Source organism: Zootoca vivipara, chromosome 11, assembly GCF_965207765.1.
Source record: "Zootoca vivipara chromosome 11, rZooViv2.hap1.1, whole genome shotgun sequence".
Classification (NCBI taxonomy): Eukaryota; Metazoa; Chordata; class Lepidosauria; order Squamata; family Lacertidae; genus Zootoca; species Zootoca vivipara.
Genome location: NC_142594.1, coordinates 38,479,558 through 38,494,139, shown reverse-complemented (window position 1 = coordinate 38,494,139; position 14,582 = coordinate 38,479,558). Strand labels below are relative to the sequence as shown.

The 14,582-nt window shown below is 44.0% G+C and overlaps 1 protein-coding gene across 8 annotated transcripts in view; it reads left to right on the top strand.

Moving 5' to 3' along the window:
• Window positions 1-13,585, top strand: part of ABI1 (abl interactor 1) — a 93,284-nt gene extending 79,699 nt beyond the window's left edge. For 2 of the 8 annotated variants that reach the window (XM_035129466.3, XM_035129471.3), the window contains 4 exons: window positions 3,566-3,742; window positions 6,865-6,951; window positions 10,475-10,660; window positions 12,710-13,585. In XM_035129466.3, coding sequence (XP_034985357.1) covers window positions 3,566-3,742; window positions 6,865-6,951; window positions 10,475-10,660; window positions 12,710-12,885 — 626 coding nt within the window. In that variant the 3' untranslated portion in view covers window positions 12,886-13,585. Of the gene's footprint in view, window positions 1-467; window positions 552-3,565; window positions 3,743-6,864; window positions 6,952-10,474; window positions 10,661-12,709 lie in introns of all 8 variants that reach the window. The other 6 variants (XM_035129467.3, XM_035129472.3, XM_035129470.3 and 3 more) reach the window with 4 other exon arrangements.
• Window positions 13,586-14,582: the final 997 nt, after the last annotated feature.

The window sequence follows — 14,582 nt, the reverse complement described above, 5'->3', positions numbered from 1 at the left end:
TCCCGAACCTGTAGGCCCATTTAGTGTTTGGGACTGCAGCTCCCATCGTCCTCGACCATTGGCCATGCCGTTTTGGGATGGTGGGAATTATAGTCCAGAAATATCCACAGGGCACCCAGTTGGGGAAAGCTAGATGTCACGGTGTCCACTTGGGAACTCAGCTACAGAGTGCATGTAACCATGCAGAGAGAGCCACTTGGTAGCATGATGTTAGAGGGGGTGCTTTATCCTGCCCTTACTCCCCTCTTGGTTTTCGATGAGTTCTGTCTGATGGGCATGGTAAAATATGCTTCGCCACGTGATGGAGTGGAAATGGACCTCCGCTTGGCTGAATCGGCCTCCCAGTGACTTCACAAGCAGCCAGCACCGCATTGTAAACGGGGCACCTTCATCTGCCCAGCATTTCCACCATAAGTCAAAAGGTTAAGCTCTGGATCAAGGCCTGACTTGGCAATCTATTTTAATAGCACACATATCTGCTCCTCCTCCACCTCCCGAAGCTCCACCAGCACCACCAATGCCCCCACCTTTGGTCCTGGGCAGTGTGATAGGTGAGACCTCTTGAAAGAGCTGGCATTATTGCAGTTCTTTAACAAAAATACTTAATCAACTCCCCCTTTGTTAACTAATAAATGTATACATCCTGAGTTGTGTTGTGTGCATTTGTCCTGCTACAATAATAGAAGCTTGGGGGGGTGTTAACCAATCTAACCCCAACTAATTTTTTTCTGTGGTGAAAGCCTCTGAAAGTTTAAATATATCACAGGAGCCTGCCTTTGTAGTGAGTGATACCTATTCCAAATACCCTAGTATTGTAGGCAAACTCCGGCCCTCCAGATGTTTGGGACTACAATTCCCATCATCCCTGACCCCTGGTCCTGTTAGCTAGGGATGGTGGGAATTGTAGTCCCAAACATCTGGAGGGTCGGAGTTTGCCTATGCCTGGCCTGTTATGCTGTTAGGCAGTACTTTTCCAAGGTCTCAGGCAGAGGTCCTTTCTATCCTTATTGTACAAGATCCTTTGATGAGGATGTGCCATAGATTGAACCTTGGGCCTTATGGGTGCAAATATCTGCTCTGCCATATATATATATATATCACCCAAATGTACATTGCGTACTGGGTTGAGCTACCTTCAGTCATTTTTGTGGTTTGCCTTTAAAACAAAAACCAAGAAAACCTCTGATCCTGTGGCCCACTGCTATGTGCTTAAATTTACAAAACCAGAGTGCCCAATGTGTGTTTATATAGTACTGTATGTATATCTGTTCCAAAGCAGAAGGGCACCCGGCCTTACAAGAATCTGAACAACTAGCAGGCACTAGGTGGTGTGCCAGAAATGGGCAAGTGCCTGTGATCTGTTTTCTGCCCCCCCGAATCCCCATTATACATTCAGAAAACTTGTTGATAATGTGGTATTCAGAATAATTAAATATAACCAGTTCAGTGGGGCACAGATCCTACTTCAGTCTTGTGTTCAAAAGTAACTCATGTGTAGACCATGTGTCAATTTCACACATTCTTATGTCCTTGGATATATCACATAAATGTGATATATGTGCATAAAGCACATTGGGGTGACCCTGCCTTTTTTTGATGGCTTGCCCTGAAGTGGTGAGCAGTGTTACTACATTTAGCAAGCATTATAAATTAACTCAAAATTGGACCACCAGCGTGGGGCATAGCCATAGGTAGTCTTGTGCTTTCTTGAAACCACACAGCATTTGACTCTCAAAGTGCAACTTTAAAAACTTGTTAACTTGGAATGTTTAATTTAATTCAGGGAGGGGAAGCTGTGGCCCCTTGAAAGCTTTTGGATCCAAGACCCCATCTGTTCCCACCAACAGGGCCATTGTCCAGGGATGCTGGGAGTTGCAGTTTGATAACCTCTAGAGGGCCATAGATTGAGCCTCCTTAATTTAACCAGGTGTACCTAATAAACATAATAATGGTTTTGATTGGGCGTCGATATTCAGTAGCACAATACAAGACATTGACGATTTGTGTTGCGTTAGCATTGGTCTTTAGCATGCCTTTGATTTCACAAATGTTAAAAGCTGAAATAACTACTAGTTATGCAGGCACTACTCCTACAGTTAGCCTGACAGCTTTACGGCAGCCTTTCCCAACCTGGTGCCCTCCAAATTCGATTGAACTCCAGCTCTCAGTAGCCCCAGCAAGCATGGTTGATGTTGATGGTAAGGTAAAGGTAAAGGTAAAGGGACCCCTGACCATTAGGTCCAGTTGTGACCGACTCTGGGGTTGCGACGCTCATCTCGCGTTATTGGCCGAGGGAGCCGGCGTACAGCTTCCAGGTCCTGTGGCCAGCATGACAAAGCCGCTTCTGGCGAACCAGAGCAGCACAGTGAAATGCCGTTTACCTTCCTGCTGTAGCGGTACCTATTTATCTACTTGCACTTCGACGTGCTTTCGAACTGCTAGGTTGGCAGGAGCTGGGACCGAGCAACGGGAGCTCACCCCATTGCGGGGATTCAAACCGCTGACCTTCTGATCGGCATGCCCTAGGCTCTGTGGTTTAACCCACAGCGCCACCCGCGTTCCACACTGCCACCTGCGTCCCGTTGATGGCAGCAATGGGCAAAGACCATCAGGTTGGGGAAGGCTGCTCTGTAACAGGCAGACAGCAGGAGGATGCTTTTTGCTTTGACATGAACTTGAGAGGCTTTGACCCAGATAACATTGGTAAATGTTCTAATACTAGGTGAAATAGAGTTTGTATAACCTAATGGTATGCTTTACGGCACACATACACCTGTTCAAAGTGTTTGACTGTCTTAACTAAGAGACCACCTCCTGCTTTAGCAAACGAGAGTTATAAGTTTCACTAGTGAATGTGGACTTTTACCTTACCAAAGAGAGAAAACTTGCATAGCTAAGTAGATAACAACTGATAATCATTGTTTATAGCACTTCCCTTGGGCAAAGTTTTTACCTTCTTTATTGATCTGAAACCTGGGAGATCTCAAACACATTTTGGATTTGTACTGAGGGCTCCAATGTGTTAATGATGTAAACTCTGCGTAGGACCTCATGCCTTCTGTTTTATGCAGGAGAAGAGTTTGAGGGCTAGTCCATTGAAGACTGTTTTTCAGAACACTAGTCATACTTGTAGCAACATGGAAGAAATAATGTCCACTATTGTCCAGATAATATAAAAAGCAATACATTTATACTTGTTGAATTCAGTGTAGGTAACAGGATTCTATCTGCAGCACATCCTGCATATTTAAATGGTTCCAGTAGCTCTGGAAGCCATAAGGATCAAGTTTAATAAAGTTTCAGAGTTTAAAAGCATTGTGCATTTTCAGAAGTTAAAACTATAAATAAAGAAGAGTGAATTTCAGCCCTGCCCCTTCAACATTAAGTAGCCTCCTTTCAAATCTTCTGCTCCATCAATTTCCATCACCGGGGTCTTGGGGTTCCATGCGTTTGCTGTACTGTGGGCTTTGTACGTGCTCCCTCCTGGTTTTCTGCACTTTCTCCCCAAGTGTTATTATTTTTGCTTATCTCTTTTTGTTGGTTCCTTTTGGTGCCTGCTTTTCAGCTGCTCCTGGGTCAGCTCCTGGTTCCCAGTACGGCACTATGACCAGGCAGATATCCCGACACAACTCTACCACTTCTTCGGCCTCTTCTGGTGGATTTAGGCGGAATCCTTCTGTGACTGCCTCGTTTTCTGCTCAGCCTCATGTTAATGGCGGTCCTCTCTATTCTCAAAACTCAAGTAAGCTGCTGGGTTACTACAGAGCCCAGAACTCCTGGGGTCGCTTTTGTGATTTGATAGCTTTGCATTTCTCTTGATTTATCTATAATTCAGCGACTAAGGTCTGGTTCAGATGTAACAAATCTGCATGCTCCATCATAGTCTCTCTGTTCTCTTTCATCTGTTCTGTGTTTGGCTTTGACACTTCTGTTGTGGTTTAGTAAATCACTGTTTCCTGTTCCATCTGAACTAGAAAACTGTGGTTTAATCTCTTATGATTACATATCAGGAACCGGCCATGGTTTTATTAGACCAAGATTGTTACACCTGAACTGGGCCTAGAAAATACACACAGTATATTTTGCTAGATAATAATTCGTTTGAAAGAAATATGTTTTTAAACTAGGAGTGAATGTGACTTGTGTTTTTTTCTTCAGCACTGGTGTTAGAAGGACTTTCCTAAAAATCTTGTTTAGTTTCTCTCCCTTCCAGCCTTTTCCTTGTCCCCAGCTTCAGCTACAGTGTTTTTGTTCCTATTATGATCAACTATAAATTATCAGGGAGCCAGGTTAGAAATCTGACCCATAACATGGAAGAGGAGGCCTCCTTTCCCCATTCAGACAGCCACCTTTAATGTTCCTCCCTGTTTATATGGAGATGTTACATTTGAATATAGTATAGACACTTGCGGAGGAGCTTTGCAATTTGGGTCTCTGCATATTGGATTGTATGCCCTGTAGCCGAATGCAGTGTCCCCATGTGCGTGTGGTTCACATCAGATGTTCAGGAACACTTTTGTTCCCTTCTACGCATTGTACTGCAACATGCGGTGAGGGACCTATTGTCTGATCCAGCCCATAGTGTTGAAATGGTGAATTAAATTTGCACTACTAGTTAGTTGGCTGCCTGTCCATGTTCAGAGGTAAAGTATGTGAAAATACAGAGAAACGGTCCTGTCACGTTCAGCGGGCAGCTTTCAGTAGGACAGAAATATCCTCGTGAAATGTCCTAATCATTTTAGCATTCTTGTTTTTGTATGTGTGTGTTTTTTTGTATTGCAAGCTTTTGTTCAAATACAGGCGCAAGGCCTATATATGAGCAGTGTGCCATGCTTTAAACAATAGCCTCTAGCCACTAATTTTAACTTGTCAGTTGTTTTCATCCTTTTCTGAAACTTAATGATTTAACATCCCAGTCTTGACAGTACTGTATAGCTTCCAGGTTTCCCAGTTCCCTAGGACTGCATTTTTCATGCCAGGCACGGACCTAATTTTGTAGCATTTGTGGGGAGAGGAGAAAGAGAATTCGGGGGGTGGGGGTGGAAGTGAGATCTCTTCAAAACAGTCCATCATGGTGTGTTTCAGTTACATGGGCACATAGGGGAGTCTAGCTTGTTTCAAAGTTAACTCGGTGCTCAGATTTAATTGTTGAAAGAGGAATGCTGAATTACAGCATTGTTTAAAATTACTGCGTACTTGGAAGTCTAGAACCTGTTTCAAAGTTGCGATCCCAGTCCTACTACCATGTTGAATGTGGGGCCTTTGAGATGCTTTGAATCTAGATTGGATGAAATGCTGAAATAAAAATGTTCCCATCCCCTAAAAATTCTGGCTCCGTCCTGCTGCCCCATCTAACTCTTCTTGAGACCAACATCTTGATACACAGCTTGCTCTGGTGGGTGTGTATTCAAAGCTCATTTCAAAGATGAAAATGGCCCCTTAATTCTGCATGCAGCTCAGGCACTGACAAAGTGGGCTTTGAAGGATTAGTGCAGAGGTCGGCAACCTCCAGCCCATGGGCCAGATCCGGCCCACGGAGGCCATTTATCTGGTCACGCAAGTCCCCCGCGTGCTGCACTAATCCGCCACAGCGCAGTGTGGTGACTCGCCAAGTGGTGCTGGAAATGGCACCTGCGCATGGCTGTTAATGAGATAGAACTTCTGTCTCCATCTGATGTAGACTCAACAGACTTTGTGGAGGCTTGACTGGCAACTAACACACGCAGTCACACCTTGTTGGCAAGTCCTTTAAATTACCTCTTTTCTCCTTCCCATGAACCTAAGGAAGGAAGGAAATTTGAGGGTCCCTCTGCAGAAGGCTCAAAACACAGGCTCATTACTATGGGCTTGCTTCACATGCCATTGTCATATTTTAAACGTGGGCCTTTGCTTGGCCTTCAGGATTCTCTGTGCTCTTTGACTGCCTTGTCAGCCGCAAGGATCCTTCCTGGTGATGCTGAACAGATGAGCACAGAATCCATGTTGCAAGAAGCTGAAAATGAGGTAGCTTCATTCTGCACCATTCTTGATACCCCTGAATGCAATAATAAATGAAGCCCTTTACAAATATGTCCCGTGAAGCTTGACTGATAGGCAGAGACAAATTCATTTTATTTTTTAGGGATATGCTGACATGTTTATTTGCTAGTTCACTTGAATTGTGGATTTTCTTGAATTGCAGTTCAGCAGGGGGGGAAAGCCATCTCTTCTGAAAACAAATTGCCTTCCTGAAGGGATGCGCAAAGCTGCTTCAAAATATAAAATTATAAAACAACATAGTATATTCAGTCTTACACGGAAGGGCGGGGCTCCATAGACAAATCACCTCCGTAATCATTGCCATTTTCTGGCTTGTTTATTTAAGTGCTCGCTGCAAAGCAGAGTCCCTATTCAGCTCTTTCCCATGCCATTTTTACTGTGAAAAGTGTCCTCTTGCTAAAACACAAATTTCACTTTCCCCTTATGCTTATGCGCTGCCACTTCCTGCAAGATTTTGCTGCAGGATGTCAGGACTTCTGGGTTTAAAGCAGGGGAAAGAAGAGTTTTGTTCAAATCAACAAGTGAAACTCTGAAACAGGAAGTGTGGATTTTAGCCTCATCCCTAGTTGCCCCCCCCCCAACCGCCCCTTAATGGAGTTGCAAATTGGCTAAAAATGCAGTTCAGCAGCGGTTGTATTGCTGGGGAAGCAAACTTTGAAGGAGGTCCTGCTGTGTGCATTCCTGTTGTTCACTGCATACCTTGTTTTGTGGTCCATTGTTAATGACAGCTGCTTTTTGTTTTTCCTTTTCCTTTTCCTGTATCTGTGTTTACTTCCCCCATTTATGGCGTGTGTGTGTGTGTGTGTGTGTGTGTGTCGCTTCCAGTTTCTATTGCTCCACCCCCTCCCCCTATGCCTCAGTTGACTCCACAGATACCTCTCACAGGCTTCGTGGCCAGGGTGCAGGAAAACAGTAAGTCTGGCTGCTCAGCTTCTCCAAAGAGTAGAGCCGGTTCTCTTTCTCTCTCCTAGCATGCATGGCTGGCCAGTCAGGCTCTTTCCTTTGGTCTTTATTGGGTGTTTTGTTTTGGGGTGGGGGAGTTGTTTCATTTGTTTTCTTTCCTCGGTGAGATGCTAACTCCATCTTTCATTTTAGTGCCAACATGGAACTGAAGGGGAGTGCCTTCTCTTCTGGTGGCGTTTTCTTTTTTTGGCATGATGATTACTAACGACATTTTTGGAACTGTGGCTTTTCTCAAAGGGATATGTGTGCCCACCTGGTTACCCTTGACCCCAGAAGAAACTGTTTTCTTTTTAAAGAGTTCAAAATGCAGCCTGGAGACTTGTTATGAGATTAGCTACAAGGAAAACACCACCAGGGAAGGCTGCAAAGTCATCAGGGTAGCTCCCCCCCCCCTGCAAACTGTGTGCAGGGTGAAATCCCCAAACTTATATTTTTGACTTGGGAGACTCTCACAAAAAAGGCATCAATGTAAGATGCGTTGGTTTAAAAAAGCCTTTGTTTTGTGACCCGCAACAACTCTGGGCAATTCTCCGCAAAAACAAAGCTCAACAACTCTGAGCCATCTCCCCCCATTTTCTTAAATTTGAGTCCCCCCAAAGGGGGCGTCTTATACATAGGGGCATCTTGTACACGGAAAAATACGGTGTATCTGAGATGTGTCATCCTATGGTGGCATTAGGCAAGCGAAAATACTTCTGCTCACTGAAGGGCGGGCCTCTCCAATTTTCACCAATCCCTTCAACATATTGCAGCCCTCTGAACCATACCCCTCTCTTCCCCCTAACCCCTAGCTTTTCTATATTGTCAACGCTTTCTGGAAATGATAAACGAAAGGTTCCACCCTGGTTGAAGGAAGTACTGATAATCCCCAGGGTTTTTATTATTATTTTAAGGAGTGAGATGTTTTGTGCATTTTTTAAAACTACTTTAATACTCCAGTTTTTAAAATAAACATAAAAAGTGATCACCATATCCTACCCCACGAGAAACATTCCATACATATACAATGTTAATAATACAGTCAAACATTAAGCAAGCTGGTAAATAGTTTAGAATTAATTACATGAGCTGACACTTTGTGCATCTTGAGACATCCCTGCCCTAGTTTTGCCAATAATGCAACTGCAGGGTTGAGTTTGGATGGATTACAATTTTCCTGGGCATTCCAAAGCTGAAACCAGCACGTGAAGCCACAAGGGGAGCCTGTATTGGCTTACATGAAATACAGATGTGAAGAGTGCACTTCACGAAGCTGAAATTAACTGTGGCTAATGAGTTCTGCTCGGTGACATTCTAGAGATATGGAATACCAGGGCATGCATTTCATATTTCAGACCAATCCAAGCAATTAGTTTTGCATTACCCCCGCTACAACATTTTAAAAGAATGAATGAACGGAAAACGATTTGGCATTAGTGTCATTAAAAAATTTGACCACTTAAAATCTCAGTAATTAAATGAAAGGGGCATTGAGACTTCAGTTTATTATATGCCTTATTCGGTTTCTCGTCATTATGCTAGCTTGAATTTGGGGTGTTTCGTTAGTGATATAACTGTATCTGCTGAAAAGCTCCCCCCCCTATTGAAAGGGAGGTTCTGATTTAAAAGCACATGTCAATACTGAGGTTCTTTTGTTCAAAGAAGATTTTCATTAGCTGGACAAAACCAAGAATGCTCTATTCTGAATGAGCATTGCATTTTGCTCTTAAGCTAAAGAAAATTGTGGCATGGGCACTGTTTCTCTTTAAACCCCCTGTGCCAGTTCCATATGAAATGGATCCAGTCCGGAAAATGGTATGGTTTCATGTGCATGTCTGTCTCTCGTGCTAAACGGATTGGACCAATAAATTATGGGATGCAACCCATTGGGAACGTTGTCTAGGATTGGAAAAGCTGTTGTATTGCGGCAAACACATCCTTTTCAGAGTGGCTTTTGCGGCAGAAGTTCCCAGAGGAACGATGGGCCCATTGTCATATAACACAGCACTGACAACAACAGGTTATGCTGCTGCTTACCTACTGAAGTCAGATTCTGAACCGGGTTTAGATTTTGGAGCCCTGCAGTTCAGATTCTGAACCGGGTTTAGATTTTGGAGCCCTGCACTTGCCCAGCCAGATGCCTTCAGGATGCCCACAAGCAAGGCATGGAAGCGGTGGTCGTCTAGCAGCTGGTATTTGGCACAGCAGCAGTCGGGCCAGAAATAATAATAATAATAATAATAATAATAATAATAATAATAATAATTTATTATTTATACCCTGTCCATCTGGCTGGGTTTCCACAATCTTCTCACCAGGAGCCCCAATCTTTGTGCGCTCATGCTAAGCCATGATTAAGCTTAGTGTTACGTGAGAACTGAGCCGCAGCCACTTCGTTGTGAAATTCTCTTACTCAGAATAGCATCTGTTTGTGCATAGTGGGGTAAATGATTGAGAATATGCAGGATTCTCTCCCTGCAGGGATAGTTTGCAGAACTGTGATGAGGCTCCCTGGAGAGTAGGCAGCCATTCACCCTCTTATTAGAGGACGAAAGTGCTGGAGCTCATCTTGCACGTTTACTGAGACAGGCCTCTCTTCTGGAAACTGGGATGGGTCCAGAGGAGGGTGACGGGTCTGGAAACCCAAGTCCTATGAGGAAGTTGAAAGAGCTGTGTATGTCTAGCCTGGAGAAGAGGGAAATTAGGAGGCAGATGTGTTGAAGGGCTGGAGCACAGAAGATGATCAGACTTGTTCTCTGGTGCGCTATAGGGCAGGCAGGATTAGAACCAATGGGTGGGAACTGTAGGGTAGCAGGTTTCAGCTAAAGTGTAGGGAAAACCTCCTATCGAGAAGATACTTGCTCAGCAGTGGAACACCCTGTCTTGGGAGATGGGTGCTTCACTGGAGGTATTTAAGCAGATGCTGGACAACATCCGGTAGGCATGGAATGATGCCTTGCAGATGCTGCACAAATGACCTCCAAGGTCTGCATCAGGCTCTTGATTCTAACTCTGTCCTTGATTCTGTTCTTCTTATCGGCATCAGTGAATGTTAAAGTGGGATATAACCAAGCCAGGACTCTTAGCGATGGCTCTTTCTCTGTTTTTCAGGTACTTTGCTAACCCAGAGCAAAAGTAACAAAATTGTCTTGAGCCCACAAACGACACGCTTGATAACGGGCTGCAATATTCAGCAGCCCTTGGAATGTGTAGCTATTGAGTGAATTCCCTTCCTCTTCTCCGCTAGCGTGCCGCTTATGATGCCTTGGAGTGTCTGCGTGGAAAACGGCACCTGCTGTTACGTGGCTGCTAGTAACCTGCAAAGCCCATCTATCATAGCATTTTAACATGCAGAGCTTTTGTTTCTAATCTGTGCATGGTATGGGTAGTGCATGCCATTAGCTTCCGATAGAAGATGTGGGTCCCTGATCACGTGTCTACTTGCATATGCACGAAACCTGACAAGAGGTCCTCTTTTCCACTGGCTTTCCAGTTGCCGACAGTCCAACTCCACCGCCACCGCCGCCTCCCGATGAGATGCCCATGTTTGATGACTCCCCGCCGCCACCACCTCCACCACCTGTGGATTATGAAGATGAGGAGGCTGCAGTCGTGCAGTACAATGACCCATATGCAGACGGCGATCCGGCTTGGGCACCTAAAAGCTATATTGAGAAAGGTAATGGGCGAACACGCTTGTGCCTGCAGCAGATCAGCCCCTTAACAGCAGGGCTAAAAACGAGAGGCTTAACCTCCAAATCCCAATTTTGCTGCGAACATGCCGTGTATTCCTGTACAATATCCTCCCTCTCCACCCCGTCTGCAAATCTGCAGTATGGGGGACAGTAATATTGGCCTATCCTATAGGGTTGCTTATACAAATTACTGAGATGATGTTATACCAAGGGAAGCACTGCGTAGAGCCCATTGCAGCTATCCATTTTTGAAGTCACCAGTTCCTGAACTACTGTGGTCACACACTCCCAGTCCACAAACAGCATTTCTAGCTGCTGAGGCTACCTGGGCATCCAGTGACAAAGTGGTTTCCAGAAGCAACCCCAAACTGTGTACCTGCTCCTTCAGATGAACTTCAGTCCTGTCTTGGGCAGACGACAGATAGGTTTCTTGGGTGGGGGAACCAATCACCCACAGTGCCTCCTATCTGGGGATAAAATGGTGCTCTGTGGCACCCCATAGCATACATGCCGGGGATCTGGAAAGCACTCTCCCAGTGCTGCCCTCTGGATTTGGTCATGAACTATTGCAGCACAGTGTCCCCAATTACCTTTCCACAGAGCAGGTCCAGGAAGTTATCATGGTCAATGGTATTAAAAGCTGTAGTGAGCTCAAGAAGCTCTGCTCTCTGCAGACGTCTTCCATCAGGGCGACTAAGGGTGACTCAGTCCCATGGCCAGGCTGGAATCCAGACTGGAATAGATCTAAATAATCTGTGCTGTTTGAAATGTGTCACCAAAGCTGTGCTTAGACGCTCGTCTGAACACATTAAGGGTTAAGTGGGGAAGGAGGCAGAGGCACCCACTCTTTAGATTTTTGTCTGATTAGTGCAAAGGTTTGAAGATGTTTTCAAAGCATGTTTATCTCCACATGCTTAGAAACTGTCTTTATGATCAGAAGCCTTTGTCTATTATTTCTGAGAATTCTTGGAGAACAGGTGAGAGGAGAACAGACTGGAGGCGGGCAAATGTTGTCCCCATCTTCAAAAAGGGGGGAAAGGAAGAATCAGGTAACTGCCAACCGGTGAGCTTGACATCAATACCAGGAAAGGTCCTAGAATTCAACAGTCAGTCTGGGAGCATTTAGAAAAGGATGTTGTGATTACTAAGACCCAGCATGGGTTTCTCAAAAATTAGTCATGCCAGACCAATCTGATTTCTTTTGATGGAATTACAAACATGGTGGATCAGGGAAATTTCAGTAAGGCTTTTGACAAAGTCCATTTTACCAGCGGGGAAGCTGGTAAAATGTGGGTTGAATGAGGTAACCGTTAAGTGGATTTGACTGACCGAACCCAAAGAGTACTCATTAACGGTTCCATGTCATCCTGGAAAAAAGTGACAAGTGGGGTGCTGCAGGATTGTCCTGGGCCATTTGTTGTTTAACATCTTTATAAATGACTTGGATGAAGGAATTGAGAGGATGCTCATCAATTCTGCAGATGACACTAAACTGGGAGGGGTAGCTAATGCTGCAGAAGACAGAATTAGAATTCAAAATGACCTTAACAGATTGGAGAACTGGGTGCAAGCTAACAAAATGAAATTGTCTTGCATGTAGCTTGGTAGTTCACTTGGTATGAGACTCTTAATCTCAGGGTCATGGGTTTAAGCCCCATGTTGGGCAAAAGATTCCTGCATTGCAGGAGGTTGGACTAGATGACCCTTGTGGTCCCTTTCCAATTCTATGTCCTTTGACTTGCCACCACTTCCCAAAGCATCAGACAGGTTTTCAGTACCAGGGATTGAATTTGGGACTTAGTAGTAGAGAGAGTGATTGCATTATGATTAGAATACAGAAGCTTCGATTTAAATTTCAGGTTAGTCTTTTTCATGTTGCCATTATCGTGCGCCTGCCCTTTTTGTAATTTTGGTTTGCAAGTTAGATTAGGAAGTGGCTGAATTAGCAATATAGCCCCCACCCCAAACTCAAGCGCCTTTGTGACTCACTTACTTACAGCAAAAGTAATTTTGTCTCTCTCCCCAATTCCCAGTTGTTGCCATATATGACTACACAAAGGACAAGGATGATGAGCTGTCATTCATGGAGGGTGCAATCATTTATGTTATAAAGAAGAATGATGACGGCTGGTATGAAGGTGTTTGCAACAGAGTGACTGGCCTGTTTCCTGGAAACTATGTTGAGTCAATCATGCACTATGCGGATTAAATTCTCTCTTCAGGTCAGGTCTTATTCAATCATGCCATAATTATTTACAAAGGGTAACTAAAAGGTTAACAATTGTCTTAATGCTTTTTAAAATGTGCCCATCCTTTCAGGCCATACTGTTTAAATGGTATGATTGAATGTTCATCTGTAAGCATTTGTCTCTGCAGAGTTTGTAAAACGAGCAACTGTTTATTACTGATTATGCTTATTTACTTATGCATTGTTGATTTTTATGACCAGCCTAAATATTCTGGGGAAGTAGGGTATATAATATTTAATGACTCATGATTCAAATTGTGCCATTATTTTCTTTTTTCAGTGCAGCATGGTAAACTAACAACTATGTTAGACTAACATTAAATCTGATTGAAAAGTCTGATAGTGCTGGTCATTTACCTTTGTTTAGACTCTTGCTCATCCTCAAACTATAGTATTTGTTTAAAAGCATGCATACAAACTTATGTATTGAATTATACTTTTTTCTCTCCAAAAAATCCAAGATGCTTCCAATTTGTTGTAATCTTTTGCCTGGAGTACTCTTTCACAAAGCCTATTCCAATTAGTCCATTTGAGTCTCTAAGGTGTCCATTTGAATCAAAGATGGGTGGTCTTATGATGTATGTGTAATTTGTACCTGAGTTTTTTTTATGAGTAAATTTGCATTGAATTTTTCCATTCATAAATACGTAAGTGAACCAAAGGTCTTGTGCATTAATTTGTTGGCTTGCCTTGCAAAGCAATACTAAAACATTGACTTGGCAAAAATCCCCCCGCCCCTTTTAAGCAGAGACAATTTTGATGCAAGTGCAAAACTTAACATCCTCTGAGATAGGAAACAAAGTTTCTACAAGCTCATGATGTGTAAAATTACACAAAACTATTTGGCTTCATTCATTGCGACAGTGATAACTGCTAGACACTTGCAACTCATGTCTTTTTTTACTCTTTTAAACAGAGGATCACAGTGCTAAAAGGCTTATAGGGGAGTTTGCAGAGTAAAGGAGTCCTGGGCCTGGGAAATTGCATTAACATCTCTTCCGATAGTTCTCGGATGCTAGACTTAGCTGGGGACTGACACGCAGCAGAAATCTGTGCCTATTCCCAGCTATCCACATATGACCAGAGCTGTCCAGGCTGATAGTGCTGATTTAGCATTAGAAGGGCAACGTCATGCCATCTAATTGCATCTTTGGCACTGCAGCTGCAACACCAGGAATCAGCAATGCATTCTTCCCTCCACCCAGTAGTCTTTTACTCTGGCAGCGGAGCTTCCTTAGGGGTGATTGCCTTTACCAGCTTGGGTGACTGCGGTTATGAAATGAAGCCACTTGGCCCTGGTTATGAGGCTACCAAGTTCTCCGATCTTAACACATTCCACAACGTGCAGAGCTGTGAGGAAACTTATCACAAGTCACTGTCCTATTCGCCACCTCACTTAAAACGTGCAAGGTTGCATGTCCTGCTAAGATGACGTTGTAGCACCAAAGGGATTTGCTACTGACTTGTCCACATCACTGTATTTAAAGACGGTTGCTGCCACAGCCATCCACAAAATACAAGGAGCATGTGAGTCCAGGTGGAGGCAGATACTACAGGCGAGATGATGCTGGTCCAGGTGTCCTACTGAATGGAGCTAATCATATCAGCTCACACAGGGAAGGACATGAACAGTCACGGCCTACTTTGCTCTTCTAAGA